This window comes from Schistocerca cancellata, chromosome 5 (genome assembly GCF_023864275.1).
Source record: "Schistocerca cancellata isolate TAMUIC-IGC-003103 chromosome 5, iqSchCanc2.1, whole genome shotgun sequence".
NCBI classification, from domain to species: domain Eukaryota; kingdom Metazoa; phylum Arthropoda; class Insecta; order Orthoptera; family Acrididae; genus Schistocerca; species Schistocerca cancellata.
Window position 1 is genome coordinate 412133493 of NC_064630.1, and position 23611 is coordinate 412157103.

General features: G+C 40.3%; 1 protein-coding gene across 3 annotated transcripts in view; it reads right to left on the reverse strand.

Moving 5' to 3' along the window:
* LOC126189051 (mucosa-associated lymphoid tissue lymphoma translocation protein 1 homolog) overlaps positions 1-23611 on the reverse strand; it is a 147376-nt gene that overhangs the window by 19363 nt on the left and 104402 nt on the right. For all 3 annotated transcript variants that reach the window (XM_049930909.1, XM_049930908.1, XM_049930910.1), the window contains exon 11: positions 21095-21288. In XM_049930909.1, the coding sequence (XP_049786866.1) occupies positions 21095-21288 (194 nt within the window). The remainder of the gene's footprint in view (positions 1-21094; positions 21289-23611) is intronic.

Sequence of the window (23611 nt, forward strand, 5' to 3'; positions counted from 1 at the left end):
TCCATTCCTCTTCAACTGTACTGCCTACTGCGCTATTCCTTATTGCTGTATCTATAGCGTAAGAGAACTTCAAACGTATCTCATCATTCCTTAGTACTTCCATATCCCACTTCTTTGCGTATTGATTCTTCCTGACTAATGTCTTGAACTTCAGCCTACTCTTCATCACTACTATATTGTGATCTGAGTCTATATCTGCTCCTGGGTACGCCTTACAATCCAGTATCTGATTTCGAAATCTCTGTCTGACCATGATGTAATCTAATTGAAATCTTCCCGTATCTCCCGGCCTTTTCCAAGTATACCTCCTCCTCTTGTGATTCTTGAACAGGGTATTCGCTATTACTAGCTGAAACTTGTTACAGAACTCAATTAGTCTTTCTCCTCTTTCATTTCTTGTCCCAAGCCCATATTCTCCTGTAACCTTTTCTTCTACTCCTTCTCCTACAACTGCATCCCAGCCGCCCATGACTATTAGATTTTCGTCCCCCTTTACATATTGCATTACCCTTTCAATATCCTCATACACTTTCTCTATCTGTTCATCTTCAGCTTGCGACATAGGCATGTATACCTGAACTATCGTTGTCGGTGTTGGTCTGCTGTCGATTCTGATTAGAACAACCCGGTCACTGAACTGTTCACAGTAACACACCCTCTGCCCTACCTTCCTATTCATAACGAATCCTACACCTGTTATACCATTTTCTGCTGCTGTTGATATTACCCGATACTCATCTGACCAGAAATCCTTGTCTTCCTTCCACTTCACTACACTGTCCCCTACTATATCTAGATTGAGCCTTTGTATTTCCCTTTTCAGATTTTCTAGTTTCCCTACCACGTTCAAGCTTCTGCAGGGTGTATACGGGGACAAGGAAAAAAAATTCCCGGATTATTCCCGGATTTCTCCCGGATATCCCGTTTAAAAAATATGCTTTTTCCCGGGCGAAAATACACTTTTTCTGTGCTAGGTGACAGTAGGTTTTCCGTAGATTTTCCTTCGGAACTGTAAAACTTATCAATCCTTTGAATGGTTAACGTTTTATACAATCGCGCAGAACTTCCCGGAAAAAAAAAGAAAAGACGAAAAGGAGAGAAGTTTTGGAAAGACCTTTAATTTGCAGCAACATATACGCTGCATATTTTCGTATTACGAAAGTATAAATTCGAATTGCACCAAAGACAGCGCGTTAGTTTCCGGGGCGTTGAAACCGAGGTTGCGATGTCCTTTTGTAAGCGAGTCATATCTCAAGCCACGAGATCTCGCCAGCCGATGTCAGCAGCTATTCAGAGCATAGGACACGTGTTATAGTCAGCCAATAGCAAGATCACTGGTTACATAGCGCGAACACGCAAGAGAAAAAGTTAACGGTTTACATTAATGTACACAGTACCGTATATCTACAAGAAAAGCTAAGCTTTCACATATAATATTATGTCTCTAAGATTAACACGCTACAACAGAAGCTAAGTTTTCACATGTAATATTGATTTTTTTGCGTGTGTTATACTTTAAGATACATCACACAAATGTGCCAGTAAGTTTAAAATTCTGACATAAATGTCTCGGCTCGAAATTCTTGTAAGTGGCTGGTCCTCAAACTGTTCAGTTTCGAATGCTCTGTGATTTAGATATCCATCCCACTTTCTCACACGTAACATAATTCACCTTGCGTAAAAAGAAATTTACTTTGAAAGTAACGCTTTTCTAACCACCGTTCGCAATACTATCCGGAGACTGTTAGAAATAGATTCGATTTACCTGTTGCCAGAGAGCGCCAGAAAAACAGGCATTATTGTGCGTGTGCAACTGTATGGGTGTAGGAATCCCGCATGTTCGTGTGTATTAAGCTTGTCAGTGTGGTTTTTGGGATGTAAATTTTCTTGGAGTACCAGTACTCTGCGATCTCATTTTTGGTTCTTTATTATGGCATGATGCCATATATGGCAGAAGATGATAACGTGCACTTGAAATTAGCTTCGCTTGGAACTAGGCAATACTGTAGAATGAAACACTTCGTTTCAAATAAAATGACTGCCTCAGCGCCGGCCGCGGTGGTCTAGCGGTTCTGGCGCTGCAGTCCGGAACCGCGGGACTGCTACGTTCGCAGGTTCGAATCCTGCCTCGGGCATGGGTGTGTGTGATGTCCTTAGGTTCGTTAGGTGTAAGTAGTTCTAAGTTCTAGGGGACTTATGACCTAAGATGTTGAGTCCCATAGTGCTCAGAGCCATTTAGTTTAGACTGCCTCAGCGGAAAGATTAATAAAGCCAAATTTCTTTAGCAAACTAGCAAAATTAACCTCACTAAAATTAACTGCCACTAATCTGTAAGGCGATTAATGCTTGACTGCTACAAACATGGAAATAAAATAAAACCAGAAAACTGAAATTAATAATATATTTTTGCCCTCCGTAATTATGTGAATGTATTTTAATTCACTTGATAACTTCCGGCCACAGAAATCCGTTTTGTTTTCATTTGACGTGGGAGCTGTACACTAAGAGAAGCAGCGAAATTACTTAACGTAAACACGGGTCACGTGGAGAGCCCTCTCCCCACTACAACTCTGTGCAAGCGTGAATCTGGCAGCTAGGGCGCGAAACAGCCAAACTTCAAGTAGCGGGAGAAGGTACTGCTTATACGCGAGTCAAATGCGCATGCGCAACAGACCGCTGGCAATTGGTCAAACGAACCTTACATGAACAGTTGTGACGTCATGCTCATAGCAAGCCGTTTATTGTTACGAAGAATTACAGTCTGCGCGCTACGGCCTTTGACATATATTTGCTATTTGCAGGCGCTTGTGCGTGCACGGTGTTTTGTTGTTGTAAATTGCACATTTCCTTTGCCACTAAAGTTTTATTTTTTTCCCTCTCGTTTATATTTTCTTGCTGCAGTATCATTCTCCAGTAGCCGGATACAATAACATTCCTTGCTAGAGAATCAATTCTGCAGTCAAAATTACAAAAATTTAACTGAAAGCTAAAACAATGAAAAATTCCCGGAATTCCGAAAAATTCCCGGGTTTTTCCCGGTTTTCTCCCGGATGAAAAAATTCCCGGGTTTTTCCCGGATTTCCCGGTTGTCCCGGGTCGTAGACACCCTGTTCTGACATTCCACGCCCCGACTCATAGAACGTTATCCTTTCGTTGATTATTCAATCTTTTTCTCATGGTAACCTCCCCCTTGGCAGTCCTCTCCCGGAGATCCGAATGGGGGTCTATTCCGGAATCTTTTGCCAATGGAGAGATCATCATGACACTTCTTCAATTACAGGCCACATGTTCTGTGGATACACGTTACGTGTCTTTAATGCAGTGGTCTCCATTGCCTTCTGCATCCTCATGTCGTTGATTATTGCTGATTCTTCCGCCTTTAGGGGCAATTTCCCACCCCTAGGACAAGAGAGTGCCCTGAACCTCTATCCGCTCCTCCGCCCTCTTTGACAAGGCCGTTGGCAGAATGAGGCTGACTTCTTATGCCGGAAGTCTTCGGCTGCCAATGCTGATTATTTATCAAAATTTAGGCAGTGGCGGGGATCGAACCCAGGACCGAAGACGTTTTGATTATGAATCAAAGACGCTATCCCTAGACCACGGGTACCTTACCAGCAGCTATACGCCGCAATTACACATTCCCCAGAGTTGATCGAGGAAGTCTCACATCTCAACTTCGGTGGTATCCTAGGAGATGCGGCGATTGACTTGATGTCAGAGGTGACTGATGAGGAAGTCCGCGATGTGATCCGGGCAGGAACCATCAATTGCTCCCCAGGACCCGACGGTCTTCCCTTCGAATTTTATCGCACCTTCCGTGATTTGTTAGAGTCCACCTTCACCTCCATCTGTCGGGAACTGATGTCTCCGGAAGTACCTGTGCCGGATGCTTTCATGGAAGGAATTATTATTCCTGTACATAAACTGCATGGTGGCAACAATATCAGTGATTATCGGCCCCTCACCCTCCTTAACATGACTTAAAAACGTGTCGCCAGACTATGCATCTTTGGGAGGGGATAATAATATCCGCACAGCTTTATGCCGCTAGAGGGATATGATCGCTGTTACCCAGGCACAACGCTTCTCTGGGACACTTGCATCTTTGGACTTTAGTCAAGCTTTTGATAGGGTTGACCATTCGTTCCTTACGGCCGTTCTCCACCATATGGGTTTCCCAGTCACCATTATCACGGTAGTGATGCGCCTTCTGCGGGGTGCCTCATCCAGGATTATGTACAATGGCAGACTCATTCCACCGATAAAAATAGGTCGATCCGTACGTCAAGGTTGCCCTCTATCAGCAATTTTGTATGCCTTTTCCTTGGAATCCTTGCTATGTGGACTAAGACAACGTTTGGTAGGGTTGTCTATAGATCGCTACCGATTCTGTTGCACGGCCTATGCTGACGATGTAGTCATCTGTTTAGGTAATGCTGACGAGGTTTGAGCTGTTTTGGTAACGACTTATGGTGAGGCGTCGGGTAGCTCTTTAAATGTACATAAGTCACAAGTTATGTTCATTGGCACGGGCCGGCGTTCAGCCACAGTTCAACTGCCAACGCCTCCTTTTAATGATCAGAGCAGGTCTTATGGACCATCGCCTTTGATCCCTAGATATTCTCCAATGAGCTCAATGTAAAAAAAAAAAAAAAAAAAAAAAAAAAAAATATGCATGTGGGCAGCGATGGCATCTTTCGTCAGCTCTGGGCTGTTGTTCAAAGTTAACTATGCAACCCTTGCTCTTCCCCGTGAACGAGGTGGGATGGGTCTGTTTCACGTGCCGGATAGAGCTCGCACCCTATTTGTCAGCTCCCAGATGACGGTACGGACACGTTGCCCAACGAGCCTCACTGGTCTCCTCCTGTCGGCATATTCACCGGTTTCACTGTCAGCCCCAGTGATGATCTCGGGATGTTCCGGCCCAGTTCCATTATATATGGTACTTCTTTCTTAAACTCGGTTATCTACGCCTCACCTCACCAAGACAGCTTTTACTCAAGACAAAGGCAGTATACAATGTCATCCAATTAGGTCGTCCACCTAACCCGATTGAACAAAAGTTCCCCCAGGTTGACTGGCGCGTGGTGTTCGCCTGTTACCTTGACACGAATGTTCAATCTGTCTGGTACCTAATTGTCAATGGTAAGCAAATCAACCAATTTTGCCTTCATCGTATCCACCTCGCCCAATCACCTCTATGTTCCACCTATGGAGTGCCAGACAATGATGAACATCGGTTTGTTTGCGGACCGGCGGCGGAGGTTTGGCACTTGGTTCGACGTATTGTGGCTTTCCTAACGCGGGATATTCCGGATCGGATTACTCCTCTTTCATTATTATTTCCGGAACGTGACTATTTTCCTCGGACAAAGACCAATGCTGTGAATTGGATTTGCGGACATGCCATTCACTACCTATTTGGACAAACTGTAGACTCTGTACTCGATTTTTGGATGTACTTCAATGACCGTCATTATGTCGTTGTCCGTCACCCAAAATACAGACAATTTTTCTCGAACTTCCTTGGGAGTGCTTTCCACGACCCGCCTCGCAGCTGGAATGTGTTAAGCCAAGAGAGAAGAAGGTTTCCTGTTTGAACCAATGAACATTTCTGAACAATTCAATGGAACACATCAATTTCGAGAAGACGTGACTCAACATATTACCAGCAGGGTGCCGAAGGCCTCTGATCAAATACACAACAAAACTACACAAAACAAAATAAAAAAAATAAAAATAAAATTAAAAAAAGGAAGATTTTTTTGTTTGTAAGGATAGCCATAACCTTGATTTCCCATATTTCCCCTGGTATATAGGTAGCTCTCTGGAGTAGGTTTAGCCAGGAACCAACACCTGAAGTGGACCAGATTTATTTGTTATAGGATGAAAAGTGGTGGTGGCACTTAGTTTTTTTTTCTTTTAGTTCCATTTTATTAAGGGACTTTCTAAAAGAAAAAAAAAGAGGAGGGGGGAAAAAAGTAAAAAAATTAAGCTTTTTTAAAAAAAATACAAATAAAAAAAATGAAAAAAAAAAAAAAAAAGTGGTAATCGTCGTGTACTCTAAACTTATAGTCACCTGTTCATGTCCACCTGTACTTTTTTTTTTTACTTCATTTCGGCCCTCGTCTAAAGTTATGAGTCTGATTGAACATCGAATAAAACTATTCTGTAGGACAGCTCGTGGCTGCGTCGCGATCGTGACAGCTTACGCTCGAGCGTTTCCTCACGCTGCAGTGGCTACCGGCCACCGGCCAGACGCCACTCGCCGCCTGAAACCTGGCCCCGCCCACGTGAACGTGGCGCGACGCTGACAGTGTATGTATTAACTGTCATTTTCGAATTTGAAGTTCTAGTTATCATCTTGCAGTTAAGCATTGCATTTTGCATACTTGAAAATCATGAACTATGGTTAAGCATTGTAAAATTGAGTCGCAAGTGGAAGAAGGTGTAACATCTGCAACACAATGTTTAGTTTTGGTATAACAGAGCGGTGAATGTAGAGGAGGCAACTAGGAAGATTTGAACTGTGTGTGGAGCGAGTGCTTTTGGGAAAAATACGCCAGAAAAAGATATTCTTGTTTCAACAAAGATCGTTCTGGCAGGAATGATTTTCCACATTAAGGAAGTCACGACTACTGATATATGTGATAGATTACCATTTCACCATCATGCGACATTTGCATTCAACAGGCAAAGTTCAGAAGCCTGGCGTAGGAGTACTGCATGCTCTAATTTGAAACAACAAAAACCATGGAGTGATTATTATTGAACGTCATCAGGTCGCTCATTAAGCATTCATATGCAGTACTGCTATTGGTGATGTGTTATGATGCCTCTATCGTTAACTTCCTAAGAAGAAATGAAAGGCTGAGCCCCACCAAAAGATGTAAACTCGAGCAAAGAGTAGTGTGAACATAATATTTTACATCTGATAGCTCCAAAAGTGTGTACTGGGCTACGAATTCTGCCCCACGGGGTGTGTGCAACACAGCTGGAATTTGTTGCCAACAACTGAGACACCTTTCGGTCGCAGTGTAAGAAAATCGAGCAACAAAACTACATCACCTGTGCTACTGCATGATAACGCACTTTGTTGATTTGAGAAACAAAACTATCCAGGAGATTGATAGGAAAGTCGTCTCTCAGACACTTGTATTGATAGGGAAGTCCTCTCTCAAGCACTTGTCCCTCACATCATATATTCGTAAAATTTTACCTTTCCCGCTCTTGATCAATCAACCGTCAAGGCAATTCATTTCTAGACGAAAATACTCTTAAAACTACACTGGTTAAAACCTAACTAACCTAAGGACATCACACATATCCATGCCCGAGGCAGGGTAATCTGCGACTGTAGTGGTCGCGCGGTTCCAGACTATAGCGAAGCATTAAGCGTCTGTAAGACGATTGAGCCTATTTTAACACGAATTAGTAGGATATTACCAACTTTAGACTTCAAAAAGATCTGTATTTAATTCACTTCCTGTATCATTCGCAAGTTTTATGAAAATGTGGCATTTCATAGATAAAATTATGTATTCACAACAACAAACATGTCGGCAGAAACAAAAATGGCATTGATGTGACTTCTGAAATTTTCCCGGCGTATTTCTTCTTCTAAAAAAAATGAAGAAAAATAAAATCAAGGTTATCTTTCGTCCACCAGCAAAGAACCGGGCCCTGGTTGGATCCGTTAAAGACGATTTACAACTGAAGAAGGCAGGCGTCTACAAAATTCCCTGTGAATGTGGCGCTGCATATATTGGCCAGACGACAAGAACTGTCCATGAATGATGTATAGAACATGAAAGATACACCCGTCTGCTGCAACCGTCAAAATCGGCAGTAGCAGAGCACTGTATTTCTTTGGGACATTCAATGGAATACAATGTAACAAAAATTTTATCCCCGGTTTCCGGTTTTTTGGGATTCCGTAATCAAGGAATCAGTGGAAATACGTCTTGCCAATAATCTTATAAATCGTGACAACGGCTTTCAGCTGGATAAAAATTGGAATCCTGTTATTAAAATTATACAATCACAGCGGAATCGACAGTGTCATTCGATACTCAATGACTAGATGAACCTTTATTTCCACCACCGAGGGCAGCACGTACAACTCGGCTATGCTGCGCATGTCAACACCTGACGCATGCGCTGTAGGATGCCAGTACATTTCACATGCGCGAGATTCGGCATAAATACCGTGACTGCACCTGTAGTTGTGTACTCACCTGATGATGGCCGGACATCTCTGGGCCGAAATATCGTGGCAGAATGTCGACGGGATCCGGCTGCATACCCGGAAATTATTAGAAGAAAAAATGGCATTATGTAATTGGCAGTACCATAAGGTTTTCGCTCTGACACTTACTGCAAGTAGCAAGATGAACTTTGCTCGAGCATTGTCTTATGATTCCCTTATTGAGTTTGTATCTGCCTGCTAGTAGCTCTGCTACAAAAGAACTAAAAATCTGGCTTTCAAAAAAATGGTTCAAATGGCTGTGAGTACTATGGGACGTAACTTCTAAGGTCATCAGTACCTGAGTACTTAGAACTACTTATACCTAACTAACCTAAGAACATCACACACATCCATGCCCGATTCAGGATTCGAACCTGCGACCGTAGCGGTCGCGTGATTCCTGACTATATCGCCTAGAACCGCTCGGCCACCATGGCTGGCTCTGGCTTTCAGCGAGTATCAAAAGGCGAACGAAAGCAGCTTGCAGCTGGTAGCCAAGCATGTTACCTGGGAACTGGTTTTTTCCTAAAGTGGGAAGACATTCTTTTGAGGTTGAAGTGTTGGCAAATGTCAGTCAGACATGTGCCGTTGGTCTAAGCGTTTCGGTGTGTTGAATTTGTACCAATGATTTTTCTACATGTTTTTTCAGTCCCAAATAGAGAGTTGAAGTCTCCCATTAGTATTTTCATGTCATCTTGGTGAATTCTGCTCATAGTATTTTGAGAATGTTCCAGAATTTTTTGACATTTTCGGTGTTTCTTATTTTCGATGTTGGTGGGGGCATGTGCATTGATGAGTGTATATTTTTTACTGGGGCTCTGAATGAGCATAGTCATAAGTCGGTTGTTGATGGGCAGGCCGCGGTGGCCGAGCAGTTCTAGGCGCTTCAATCCGGAACCGCGCGACTGCTTGGTCGCAGGTTCAAATCCTGCCTTGGGCATGGATGTGTGTGATGTCCTTACGTTAGTTAGGTTTAAGTAGTTCTAAGTTCTAGGGGACTGATGACCTCCACTGTTAAGCCCCGTAGTGCTCAGAGCCATTTGAACCATTTGATTGTTGATGGGTGTGATTTCTTTGACAGAGTTGATGAGAGATCTGTATTTGAGAAATGTAATGCTGAAGATTGGTACGCCTTTCGCTACCTTTTGTTGTATTTTACTCTTGAAGATTCAATGGTTTACGTAATTCAATGTTTCATTGTCAGTTAGTCGTGGTTCTTGAAGAGCAAGGATGAGCATTTTTTGTCGGTCGATTTCTTATGTGAGATAATTTAGGTTTCGTGGTTGGATCACTGTATCGATGCTTAGTTTTCAAATGCATGTTTTCTGCTTGTAGGGAAATTTACCAGAGATCTTCGATATTCTCTGCCGTGCTAACCTGGACTCCCAGAATCCGAAAATCAGACTGCCGCCTGTCGACAGGCGGGTTGTGTACCACCTGGGCTGAAGTTGACTTTGCTTGCATAGTTCACGTTTGCTTATGTCTCATTGGTTTGGCCTGGGTGATTTCAGGACCGGACAGGACCATAGGGTGTTGAAGCCTTTGCAACCTAATATTTTCAGCCGAGCTCATTGAGCTAACAGACGGTGACCAGAGTAGCGGTGATTTTCACTCAGACGTGTCTGGATTTTGGGTTCAACAGATTGAGTAGCCGTTCAGGATTGTGTTAGTATTTGGTTCACCCCTAGTATTTGATTTCCTCGGTACCACCCATATGGGGGAGGGTTTCCCCCATCCGCCACACGGGATTATTATTATTATTATTATTATTATTATTATTATTATTATTATTGTCATTATGTCATCAGCAAATCCGATATGGTGTATCTTCAAACCACTGAAATAGATGTGTATTGTTCGATTCAGTATTTCCATCTCATAAATATGGGTTATAGTTACATTACATTGCTGCTAGTAGACATATTTCTCACTTTATCTTAGACAGTTGCTAACTGTTACTCCATCATAGGAATTTATGTGCGCAGCATTGTTGCAATACAGTCGTTCAAATTATACGATTTCTGTAATTCCATTTCGATACCAGATCGTTCTAATCGGATTCAGTCAGTCAGTCTTAATGTGGATATCCGACCACGACTCTCATTATATGATAGGCTGGGTAAACCACATTCTTAATCGGACTGTTGAATCTAGATCACTTATCTATGACAGGGCCTGAATTCTTAAACACTGTGGAAAATAATAATCCAATGTGCTTATTACAAACACGTTATTTAAATATAAATATATGAACTAACGAGATAACAGTTTATTTACAGGAGCAGAGCCCCATCCATCATAGCAGAGCAATGCGAGGTTGGTTTCAGGGCCAAGAGAAGATAAAGCTGTTGCCGTTTGTTCCACGATCGCCGAACATCAGCCAGATAGAGAATATGTGAGCAGAAGTAACAAGGTCATTGCCATGTGGACCTACAAATGCAAGCGACCTTTGGACGAATATAGAAAACATATGGTGGGAAGTAAACCATCACGTTACACTGTCGAAAACTTAATGAAATCAACACCCCTACGCCTGCGAGAAATCTTACGTAATGATCGTTGGTGGGTTGGTTACTAAAAGTATACTCATCCACAAAACCCATGTGGACAATTATCTGATAATCAAGCTTTGCTTTGTCGCAGCTCTTTAGCATAAAAGTCCATTTACTTTCAGTCTCCTCCTTACAATTCTTGCAATGCAAGGTAATTGAAAAATCTCATCCACTCGACGCGTTAATATTAGAAGAGGAAATGAAATATACGCTTCCAAGACATAATATTTCCTTGTGTGCTACTACTGCATACATGAAAACCCTGCAGTTAATTTTTGTATGTTGGATAAATTTTGATATCACCTCACATTCCTTTGTGACAAGGTTCCTATTTTCATGGGATTCAAATAGATAGGACATTTCATCACTGGCTGATATTCTGATGACTAATGACATGATACCCGTTGTAATTGCTCCATGGCACCTATGAGTAGAGTCTCACATTGGTTACTGTAAGAACATGCAGGCAGTGATATCCGCTCACTGCAGTCAGAGCCAAGGTGATTTCTTTCTATTTATGGCGAAGTGTCTGCTGCAGTGTCTACGCTCAGCCAACATAAACAAAGCGCGGCGGCACTGGGCACCGCTAATCGCTGTACTTGTCGCAAGCCTCGACAACAATAGCTCACTGTCTCTGCTAACGATACTATGGAGTTAATACATCTTACTTCATGTAATACGCATGACGTGGGTTGGGTAAAAATTCTGTTTGTAACGTCCCATCGCATTAAAATACTTTGCAGTCATATTTGATGCAATATTTATTGTTGGTTCTCTCTCTAATGTCAGTAGTATTGATTCAGATTGTGCGTGAACGCGTGAACTCGAAAACACACACATACACACACACACACACACACACATACACACACACACACACACATACAAATAGTCATTGATTCCAGTGAGAGTGACAACTACTGTGTGTTGAAGAACACATGCACCAGTCAATTCCTCAGTTGGCGTAGAGTGGATGAGATTTTTCAATTACCTTGCATTGCAAGAATTGTAAGGAGGAGACTGAAAGTCAATGGACTTTTATGCTAAAGAGCTGCGACAAAGCAAAGCTTGATTATCAGATAATTGTCCACATGGGTTTTGTGGATGAGTATACTTTTAGTAACCAACCCACCAATGATCATTACGTAAGATTTCTCGCAGGCGTAGGGGTGTTGATTTCATTAAGTTTTGGACAGTGTAATGTGATGGTTTACTTCCCACCATACGTTTTCTATATTCGTCCAAAGGTCACTTGCATCTGTAGGTCCACATGGCAATGACCTTGTTACTTCTGCTCACATATTCTCTATCTGGCTGATGTTCGGCGATCGTGGAACAAACGGCAACAGCTTTATCCTCTCTTGGCCCTGAAACCAACCTCGCATTGCTCTGCTATGATGGATGGGGCTCTGCTCCTGTAAATAAACTGTTATCTCGTTAGTTCATATATTTATATTTAAATAATGTGTTTGTAATAAGCACATTGGATTATTATTTTCCACAGTGTTTAAGAATTCAGGCCCTGTCATAGATAAGTGATCTAGATTCAACAGTCCGATTAAGAATGTGGTTTACACAGCCTCTCATATAATGAGAGTCGTGGTCGGATATCCACATTAAGACTGACTGACTGAATCCGATTAGAACGATCTGGTATCGAAATGGAATTACAGAAATCGTATAATTTGAACGACTGTATTGCAACAATGCTGCGCACATAAATTCCTATGATGGAGTAACAGGTAGCAACTGTCTAAGATAAAGTGAGAAATATGTCTACTAGCAGCAATGTAATGTAACTATAACCCATATTTATGAGATGGAAATACTGAATCGAACAATACACATCTATTTCAGTGGTTTGAAGATACACCATATCGGATTTGCTGATGACATAATGACAATAATAATAATAATGATAATAATAATAATCCCGTGTGGCGGATGGGGGAAACCCTCCCCCATATGGGTGGTACCGAGGAAATCAAATACTAGGGGTGAACCAAATACTAACACAATCCTGAACGGCTACTCAATCTGTCGAACCCAAAATCCAGACACGTCTGAGTGAAAATCACCGCTCCTCTGGTCACCGTCTGTTAGCTCAATGAGCTCGGCTGAAAATATTAGGTTGCAAAGGCTTCATCAACACCCTATGGTCCTGTCTGGTCCTGAAATCACCCATGACAAACCAATGAGACATAAGCAAACGTGGACTATGCAAGCAAAGTCAACTTCAGCCCAGGTGGTACACAACCCGCCTGTCGACAGGCGGCAGTCTGATTTTCGGATTCTGGGGAGTCCAGGTTAGCAAGGCAGAAAATATCGAAGATCTCTGGTAAATTTCCCTACAAGCAGAAAACATGCATTTGAAAACTAAGCATCGATACAGTGATCCAATCACGAAACCTAAATTATCTCACATAAGAAATCGACCGACAAAAAATGCTCATCCTTGCTCTTCAAGAACCACGACTAACTAACAATGAAACATTGAATTACGTAAACCATTGAATCTTCAAGAGCAAAATACAACAAAAGGTAGCGAAAGGCATACCAATCTTCGGCAGTGCATTTCTCAAATACAGATCTATCATCAACTCTGTCAAAGAAATCACACCCATCAACAACCAAATGGTTGAAATGGCTCTGACCACTACGGGACTTAACAGTGGAGGTCATCAGTCCCCTAGAACTTAGAACTACTTAAACCTAACTAACGTAAGGACATCACACACATCCATGCCCAAGGCAGGATTTGAACCTGCGACCGCAGCAGTCGCGCGGTTCCGGACTGAAGCGCCTAGAACTGCTCGGCCACCACGGCCTGCCCATCAACAACTGACTTATGACTATGCTCATTCAGAGCCCCAGTAAAAAATATACACTCATCAATGCACATGCCCCCACCAAAATTGAAAATAAGAAAAACACCGAAATGTCGAAAAATTCTGGAACACACTCAAAATACTATGAGCAGAATTCACCAAGATGACGTGAAAATACTAATGGGAGACTTCAACTCTCTATTTGGGACAGAAAAAACCTGTAGAAAAATCATTGGTACAAATTCAACACACCAAAATGCTTAGACCAACGGCACACGTCTGACTGACATTTGCCAACACTTCAACCTCAAAAGAATGTCTTCCCAGGTAACATGCTTGGCTACTAGGTGCAAGCTGCTTTCGTTCGCCTTTCGAGACTCGCTGAAAGCCAGAGCCGGCTGTGGTGGCCGAGCGGTTCTAGGCGCTACAGTCAGGAACCGCGCGACCATTACGGTCGCAGGTTCGAGTCCTGAATCGGGCATGGATGTGTGTGATGTCCTTAGGTTAGTTAGGTATAAGTAGTTCTAAGTCCTCAGGTACTGATGACCTTAGAAGTTAAGTCCCATAGTGCTCACAGCCATTTGAACCATTTTTTTTTAAAGCCAGATTTTTTGTTCTTTTGTAGCAGAGCTACTAGCAGGCAGATACAAACTCAATAAGGGAATCGTAAGGCAACGCTCGAGCAAAATTCGTCTTGCTACTTTCAGTAACCCTTAGTGTCAGAGCGAAAACCTTACGGTACTGCCAATTACATAATGCCACTTTTGTTTCTGCCGGCATGTTTGTTGTTGTGAATACATAATTTTATCTATGAAATGCCACATTTTCATAAAACTTGCGAATGATACAGGAAGTGAAGTAAATACAGATCTTTTCGAAGTCAAAAGTCGGTAATATCCTACTAATTCGTGTTAAAATAGGCTCAATCGTCTTACAGACGCTTAATGCTTCGCTACAGTCTGGAACCGCGCGACCACTACAGTCGCAGATTACCCTGCCTCGGGCATGGATATGTGTGATGTCCTTAGGTTAGTTAGGTTTTAACCAGTGTAGTTTTAAAAGTATTTTCGTCTAGAAATGAATTGCCTTGACGGTTGATTGATCAAGAGCGGGAAAGGTAAAATTTTACGAATATATGATGTGAGGGACAAGTGCTTGAGAGAGGACTTCCCTATCAATACAAGTGTCTGAGAGACGACTTTCCTATCAATCTCCTGGATAGTTTTGTTTCTCAAATCAACAAAGTGCGTTATCATGCAGTAGCACAGGTGATGTAGTTTTGTTGCTCGATTTTCTTACACTGCGACCGAAAGGTGTCTCATTTGTTGGCAACAAATTCCAGCTGTGTTGCACACACCCCGTGGGGCAGAATTCGTAGCCCAGTACACACTTTTGGAGCTATCAGATGTAAAATATTATGTTCACACTACTCTTTGCTCGAGTTTACATCTTTTGGTGGGGCTCAGCCTTTCATTTCTTCTTAGGAAGTTAACGATAAAGGCATCATAACACGTCACCAATAACAGTACTGCATACGAATGCTCAATGAGCGACCTGATGACGTTCAATAATAGTCACTCCATGGTTTTTGTTGTTTCAAATTAGAGCATGCAGTACTCCTACGCCAGACTTCTGAACTTTGCCTGTTGAATGCAAATGTCGCATGATGGTGAAATGGTAATCTATCACATATATCAGTAGTCGTGACTTCCTTAATGTGGAAAATCATTCCTGCCAGAACGATCTTTGTTGAAACAAGAATATCTTTTTCTGGCATATTTTTCCCAAAAGCACTCGCTCCACACACAGTTCAAATCTTTCTAGTTGCCTCCTCTACATTCACCCCTCTTTTATACCAAAATTAAACATTGTGTTGCAGATGTTACACCTTCTTCCACTTGCGACTCACTTTTACAATGCTTCACTGTAATACATGATTTTCAAGTATGCAAAATGCAATGCTTAATTGCAAGATGATAACTAGAACTTCAAATTCGAAAATGACAGTTAATACATACACTGTCAGCGTCACGCCGCATTCACATGGGCGGCGCCGGATTTCAGGTGGTGGGTGGCCGGCCGGCGGTCAGGTTTTATGTCTAAGACTGTACCTAGAATGCCAAAGTAAGAGATTTTTAAAAATGTTACCCAAAACTGGCAACGAAAGGCTAAATATGTTCTGGAACCATATAAATAATGACAAATCGTACCTTTGGTGAAGGCATGCAGCAATGCTAAGATAGTAATATACTTATAATCTTGAAACATACATAGTGCAACACAAATTAGAGTTAGGCAAAACATATAGTGGTAAGAAAAGGCAATGAAAATGAAAAATGGATTTAAAACAGGTTGTTGTTGTGGTTTTAAAAAAATGGTTCAAATGGCTCTGAGCACTATGGGACTTAACATCTATGGTCATTAGTCCCCTAGAACTTAGAACTACTTAAACCTAACTAACCTAAGGACATCACACAACACCCAGTCATCATGAGGCAGAGAAAATCCCTGACCCCGCCGGGAATCGAACCCAGGCGTGGGAAGTTGTGGTCTTAAGTCCGAAGACTGTATTGATGCAGCACTCCATGCAATTCGGTTCTGAGCAAGCCTCTTCATCTCCAAGTAACTACTACAAGCTACATCCTTCAGAATCTGTGTACTGAATTCATATCTTGTTCTCCTGCTACAATTTCTACACCCCACATTTCTCCTTAGTACTTAATTGGTGATTCCTTGATGCCTCGGAATGTGTCCTACCAGCCAATCTCCTCTTCTAGTCCGGGTTGTGCCACAAATGTCTTTGCTTGCCAATTCTATTCACTACCTCCTCATTAGCTATGTGATCCATCCCATCTAATCTTCAGCATTTTTCTGTAATAATACACTTCAAAAGCTCCTATTCACTTTTCTTGCCTAAACTGTGTATCATCCATATTTCACTTCCATAATGGCTACAGTCCATACAAATATTTCTGGAAAAGACTTCCTAACACTTAAATCTATACGCAATGTTAACAAATTTCTCTTCTTCAGAAAATAGGTTACAGAGGTAAAACAGATATAAAAGTAAGCCTAGTTAAAATAGGAATAAAAAATCAAACACATGGCACCATCTGTTCTCGTCAAGAGTACAGACAAAATGTACATTAGAATTGTATAGAGATTACAACTCCTATAGAAAACAGACATAAATTATGTACATTTTTATAAGTCAGATGTAAAATTTAAGAAACAGAAATGAGTTAATGTCTTGAAAAGGGGAGTTATGGTGTTAATCAGCTATACTCTGAAGAACTGCCATCACTAGATCATAAAATGTCTGGTTCTCAGTAATTAGTTAATCATTAAGACCTACATCTGTAGCTACATGAGTGTTTCACAATCTCCAGTTCCTCAAGCAAAGTCAATTTTTTGCTCTTGCATGAATGGTGCAAAATATGGAGCAATTCTAATACAGGCTCTAGGCGTCTAAATTTTAAATGCTCAATGAATGAGGAATTATTTTTAAATGTACCGTTTTCAGTGAGCATATGCTCTTGGAATCTCATTCTGAACATTTGGTCAGTCTGTGCAATGTAAGACATGCAGTATTGACTGCATTTAAGTTTATACACACCATAATAAGAGAATTTGTCCTTACATGGCTTCTCATTTCATATAAAGTGATATTGGATCTTGTCATGAGTGGTGTGAGCTACTTTAATGTTATAACCATTCATTTTGTCTGGACCCATTACTTAAGAGAGACCAATTTAAGAAGTGAAGTTAATTCTCTTCTCTTGTTGGCACTAAACTGACTGTTAGAAGACAGGTTTTCTTGGAGAATATTAGATGACACAATAATACTGATCATATTGTCAATAAGAATGTTAGTGTACAAATTCTTACTTCAAGAGAAGCTATACAACAGGTTGCTGTAAAGACCGTTCCTTGCAGTTTTTGAACTATTTATTTGTTATTTGAAATAGAGAAATTTGTCCTGTATACAAATGCTTTGCATATTGTTTGCAGCAAGAACTTTGCAGTGGGTTCACCCTGACCGCCTATGCCATTCCGTTGGGGCAGGTTGAAAGAAAGAGAGAGAGAGACAGGGTGTGTGTGTGTGTGTGTGTGTGTGTGTGTGTGTGTGTGTGTGTGTGTCTTTAGTACATTACATTCTGCACAGAAATTAGTCATCTTAGATTTAAAAATCTAGTCAATTGCTGTGCTTCATTTCTGACTGTATCACTATTAGGCGTAAGGATAATACGAATATAAACATGACATGATATGTATATTGTATCGCGTTTACTGTTGTCTCACTCTAGTTTCGTAGTTTATTAGGCAGACAGGATTTAAATGAGATAGCAGCAAACACGAAAGAATACATGGAAAAAGTTTATATTCGTATTATTCTTATGGTGAAGAGAATACTGCATGTGATTCACAATTCATAAAAGTTCCTATTAACAACCACGTTTTCTCACAGGTAGGAAAAGATTCAGAACGTAGAGTTGGCCATATTGACAAACATCCCAAACAGTCTTGCCAGTCGGATTTTCGTAGTACATCAAAATGCTGCTACATTCGAAGATGAACAATACGGAATTTGTATTTACTTCGTTGGATAATGTATGAAAATGCAGTGGCCGAAACTCGGGGCGGAGAAAAAAGCTTGTCTTCCACTTTTTTTTTTTTTTTTTTTTTTTTTTTTTTTTTTTTTTTTTTTTTTTTTTTTTTTTTTTTTTTTACTGACGCAGAGGTTTTCGTGCCAGTATTTATCTTTGTGCCTGCAAAGCACGCCTGTGTAGCGCTCCATATATTCGACGGCAGAAGTTAGTTGTGGCGGCACCTACCAACATTTTTCAGAACTTCCGCTTACTTTGCACTTGATTCTAAGTCGCAGGTGGTTTTTTGGATTACAAAACCAAGAAAAAAAAAGTGCGGCTTGGATTCGAGTAAATACGGTATGTATCATTGTTGGTCCAAAGCACACAACACAGGCAAAGGTTACTCAGTTCATTTGCTGAAGCCCATACGATAAGCTGTGCTAAAGTCCTTAAATGCGATCGCATAAACGTGTATTAAAGTATTGTATATATATTGCAATAAGTACTCGATGTTAGTATCAGGAATAAATAGAAATTATTAGATTTAGAAAATAAAATGAGTGCTTGATAAAATCCATGCCAGTACTTCTGGCCAGACTGTTATGACAGACTTTGGAATTCCTAAGTCAGCTTTTTACAACATTAAGAAAAATTACAATAAAAGTTTGGATTTTGTGGCAAAACAAGCCAAAAATGGACATATGTACATACTGCATTCCAGCCTGGATTTCCCATCAATGTAACTTATATCATGTACTGTCTTGAGAGAAATGCAAATGTTTCTAGTTTCACTAATGTCGGTCTATGTAGTCATTGTCGCCCAACTAGTAATTTTATGCTTTTCTTGTGTCTGATATATTGAGGAAACTGCTCCAAAAATTGAGATTTTAACTATTTTGATGTGATAATAATAATAATAATAACAATAAAAGCTTTTGACAGTGTACCCCACTCATGGTTACTACAGATATTGGAAATATACAAAGTAGATCCTAAATTAATACAGTTCCTAATCATAGTAATGAAAAGTTGGAAAATCACACTTAATATCCAAACAAATTCAAATAATATCACATCACAGCCAATACAGATTAGGCGTGGAATATACCAAGGAGACTCATTAAGTCCTTTCTGGTTCTGCCTTGCTCTGAACCCACTATCCAACATGCTAAATAATACAAATTATGGATATAATATTAATGGAAGATACCAACACAAAATCACACATTTGCTATACATGGATGATCTAAAACTACTGGCAGCAACAAATCACCAGCTCAACCAATTACTAAAGATAACAGAAGTATTCAGCAATGATATAAATATGGCTTTCGGAACAGACAAATGTAAGAAAAATAGCATAGTCAAGGGAAAACACACTAAACAAGAAGATTACATATTGGATAACCACAGCGACTGCATAGAAGCGATGGAAAAAACAGATGCCTATAAGTATCTAGGATACAGACAAAAAATAGGAATAGATAATACAAATATTAAAGAAGAACTAAAAGAAAAATATAGACAAAGACTAACAAAAATACTGAAAACAGAATTGACAGCAAGAAACAAGACATAGCTATAAATACTTATGCTACACCAATATTGACCTACTCATTTGGAGTAGTGAAATGGAGTAACACAGACCTAGAAGCACTCAATACACTTACACGATCACAATGCCACAAATATAGAATTCATCACATACATTCAGCAACAGAAAGATTCACATTAAGCAGAAAAGGAGGAAGAAGGGGATTTATCGACATAAAAAACCTACATTATGGACAGGTAGACAATTTAAGAAAATTCTTTATAGAACGAGCAGAAACTAGCAAAATACACAAAGTAATCACTCATATAAATACATCAGCTACACCATTGCAATTTCATAACCACTTCTACAACCCTTTAGATCACATGACATCAACAGATACGAAGAAAGTAAGTTGGAAAAAGAAAACACTACATGGCAAGTACCCATATCATCTAACACAGCCACACATCGATCAAGACGCATCCAACACATGGCTAAGAAAAGGCAATATATACAGTGAGACGGAATAATTCATGATTGCAATACAGGATCAAACAATAAACACCAGATATTACAGCAAGCATATTATTAAAGATCCAAATACCACAACAGATAAATGCCGACTTTGCAAACAACAAATAGAAACAGTAGATCACATCACAAGTGCATGTACAATACTAGCAAATACAGAATACCCCAGAAGACATGACAATGTAGCAAAAATAATACATCAACAACTTGCCATACAACATAAACTAATAAAACAACACATTCCCACATACAAGTATGCACCACAAAATGTACTGGAGAATGATGAATACAAATTATACTGGAACAGAACCATTGTAACAGATAAAACACCACCACATAACAAACCTGACATCATACTCACCAATAAAAAGAAGAAATTAACACAACTAATCGAAATATCCATACCCAATACAACAAATATACAGAAGAAAACAGGAGAAAAAATTGAAAAATACATCCAACTGGCTGAGGAAGTCAAGGGTATGTGGCATCAGGATAAAGTTGACATTATACCAATTATACTATCAACTACAGGAGTCATACCACACAATATCCACCAGTACATCAATGCAATACAGCTACATTCAAACATATATATACAACTACCGAAATCTGTAATTATTGATACATGTTTAATTACCCGAAAGTTCCTAAATGCAATGTAACATATACCGTACAGTTAAAAGGAAGTCACGCTTGATCAAGGTCCGCATCACTTTCCATTATTAACCAGACATAACGTCTGAGAAAGGAAAGAAATAATAATAATAATAATAATAATAATAATAATAATAATAAACTGCACTTACAAGATCCATTGTTGTAAACTGTGGTATCCAGTTTCGTGGGCTGGATATTATTATATCAATAGAATTAAGGAAACAGTTCCGGTGGGGTTTGAACTCTACTGCCACGGGCACTGACATGGGTGCAGATTCAAACTTCAATTCGGCAGTTGGTAGTGATGTTATTTTGTCATACAGTGCCGTTGTATCCTCATGTTCTGCAATGAGGAGAAATGTATAATCACATTTGTTGATATTTCACTGGAATATACCAAGAAAATGTTTTTATGGATACAGTTTTCTATTGCATAAAAAATCACAAAAAACTGCAAACTCATGTGGAACTGTCAACACAAAGACATATAACAGATTTACATTTACATCTATATCAACACTCCACAAGCCACCATAAGGTGCGTGGTGGAGGGTACCCTGTATCGCTACTTGTCATTTCCCCTCCTGTTACACTCACAAACAGAGCGAGGGAAAAACAACTGTCCATACACCTCTATATGAGCCCTAATTTCTCATATATTATGTTCGTGGTCCTCATGCGCAATGTATACTCGTGGCAGCAGAATCATTCAGCAGTCAGCTTCAAATGCCAGTTCTCTAAAATTTCTCAATAGTGTTTCCTGGGAGGGGGGGAGGCGCCACTTTCCCTCCAGGGATTCTCATTTGAGTTCCCGAAGCATCTCTGTAACACTTAAGTTTTGTTTGAGCCTACAAGTAACAAATCTAGCTGCTGAATTGCTTCAATGTCTTCCTTCAATCCAATGTGGTACTGATCCCAAGCACTCGAGCAGTACTCAAGGATAGGTCGCACCAGCATCCTATATGCAGTCTTCTTTACAGGTGAACCACTCTTTCCTAAAATTCTCTCAATAAAGTGAAGTTCACTACCACAGTTTTCACATGCTTGTTCCACTTCATATTGCTTTGCAACATTACACCCAAATATTTAAATGACTTGACTGTGTCAACTGGACACTAGTAATACTGTATCCGAACATTAACAGGTTGGTTCTTCCTACTCATCTGCATTAACATACATGTTTCCATATTTAAGGCTAGCTGCCTTTCATCACACTAACTGGAAATTTTGTCTAAGTCATCTTGTATCTTGGTACAGTCACTCAACTTCAACACCTTATCGTACACCATGACATCATCAGCAAACAACCACAGACTCCTGGCCACCCCGTCCGCCAAATCATTGACGTATATAGAGAACTACAGTAGTTCTATCACACTTCCCTGGAGCACTCCTGATGATACCATGTCTCTGATGAGCACTCACTGTCTAGGATAACATACTGGGTTCTAATATTTAAGAAGGTTTTGAGCCATTCACATATCTCTGAACTTATTCCATATGCTTGTACTTTCGTTAACAGCCTGCAATGGGGCACCGCGTCAAATGCTTTCTGGAAATCTAGAAATATGGAATCTGCCTGTTGCCCTTCATCCATAGTTCTCAGTATATCGTGTGAGAAAAGGGAAAGCTGAGCTTTGCATCAGCAACGCTTTCTAAAGCAAGGCTGATTCGTGGAAATAAGCTTCTTAATCCCAAGAAAGTTTATTATATTTGAACTGAGAATGTTTTCAAGGATTCTGCAGCAAACAGAAGTTAGGGATATTGTCTGTAACTTTGCGGGTCCGTTCTTTTACCTTTCTTATATACTGGAGTCACCTGCGGTGTTTGGGACTTTGTGCTGGGTGAGAGATTCATGATGAATGCAATAGGGGTAAGGGGCCAATGCTGTAGAGTACTCACTGTAAAATCGAACTGGGATTCCATCCGAACCCGATGATTGTTTTTTTAACCTTTAAGTTGCTTCTCTATGTCATATATGCTTATTTCTTTGTCATCCATAAGAGAGTCTGTCTGATGGTCAAATGATGGTATGTTTGTACGGTTCTCTTGTGTGAACGATTTCTTGAATGTGAAATTTAAAGCTTTGGCTTTCATTTTGCTATCTTTAACTGCCACACCACACTGGTCAACAAGGGACTGAATGGAAGCCTTAGAACCACTTAGCGATTTTACAAACGACCATAATTTTCTCGAGTTCTCTGCCAGATCTTTTGCAAAGGTGCGATGGTGGTAGTTCTTGTATGTGTCATGCATAGATCTTTCCACAGACGCACGAATCTCTACTAACCTTCACTTGTTGTCATTGGTTCGTTCCCTTTTGAATCAAGAGTGCAACAACCTCTGCTTCCTCAGCATCTGCAGAATTTCGTTATTAAACCATGGTGGATGTTTTCCATCCTTTATCCACTTGCTAGGCATGTAACTCTCCAGACCACAATTAACAAATTGCTTAAACTTTTCCCATAATTCCTCTATATCGATCTTAGTAATACTAAGGGATGCCAATTCACCATCTAAGTAAGATGTTAATAACTGCTTGTCTGCTCCATCTAGCAGAAACACTCTCCTAGCCTTCTTGACTGATTTATTAACTTTCATAATCACAGTTGCTATAATGACATCATGATCGCTAATCCCCATTTCTATACGGACATTGTCGATAA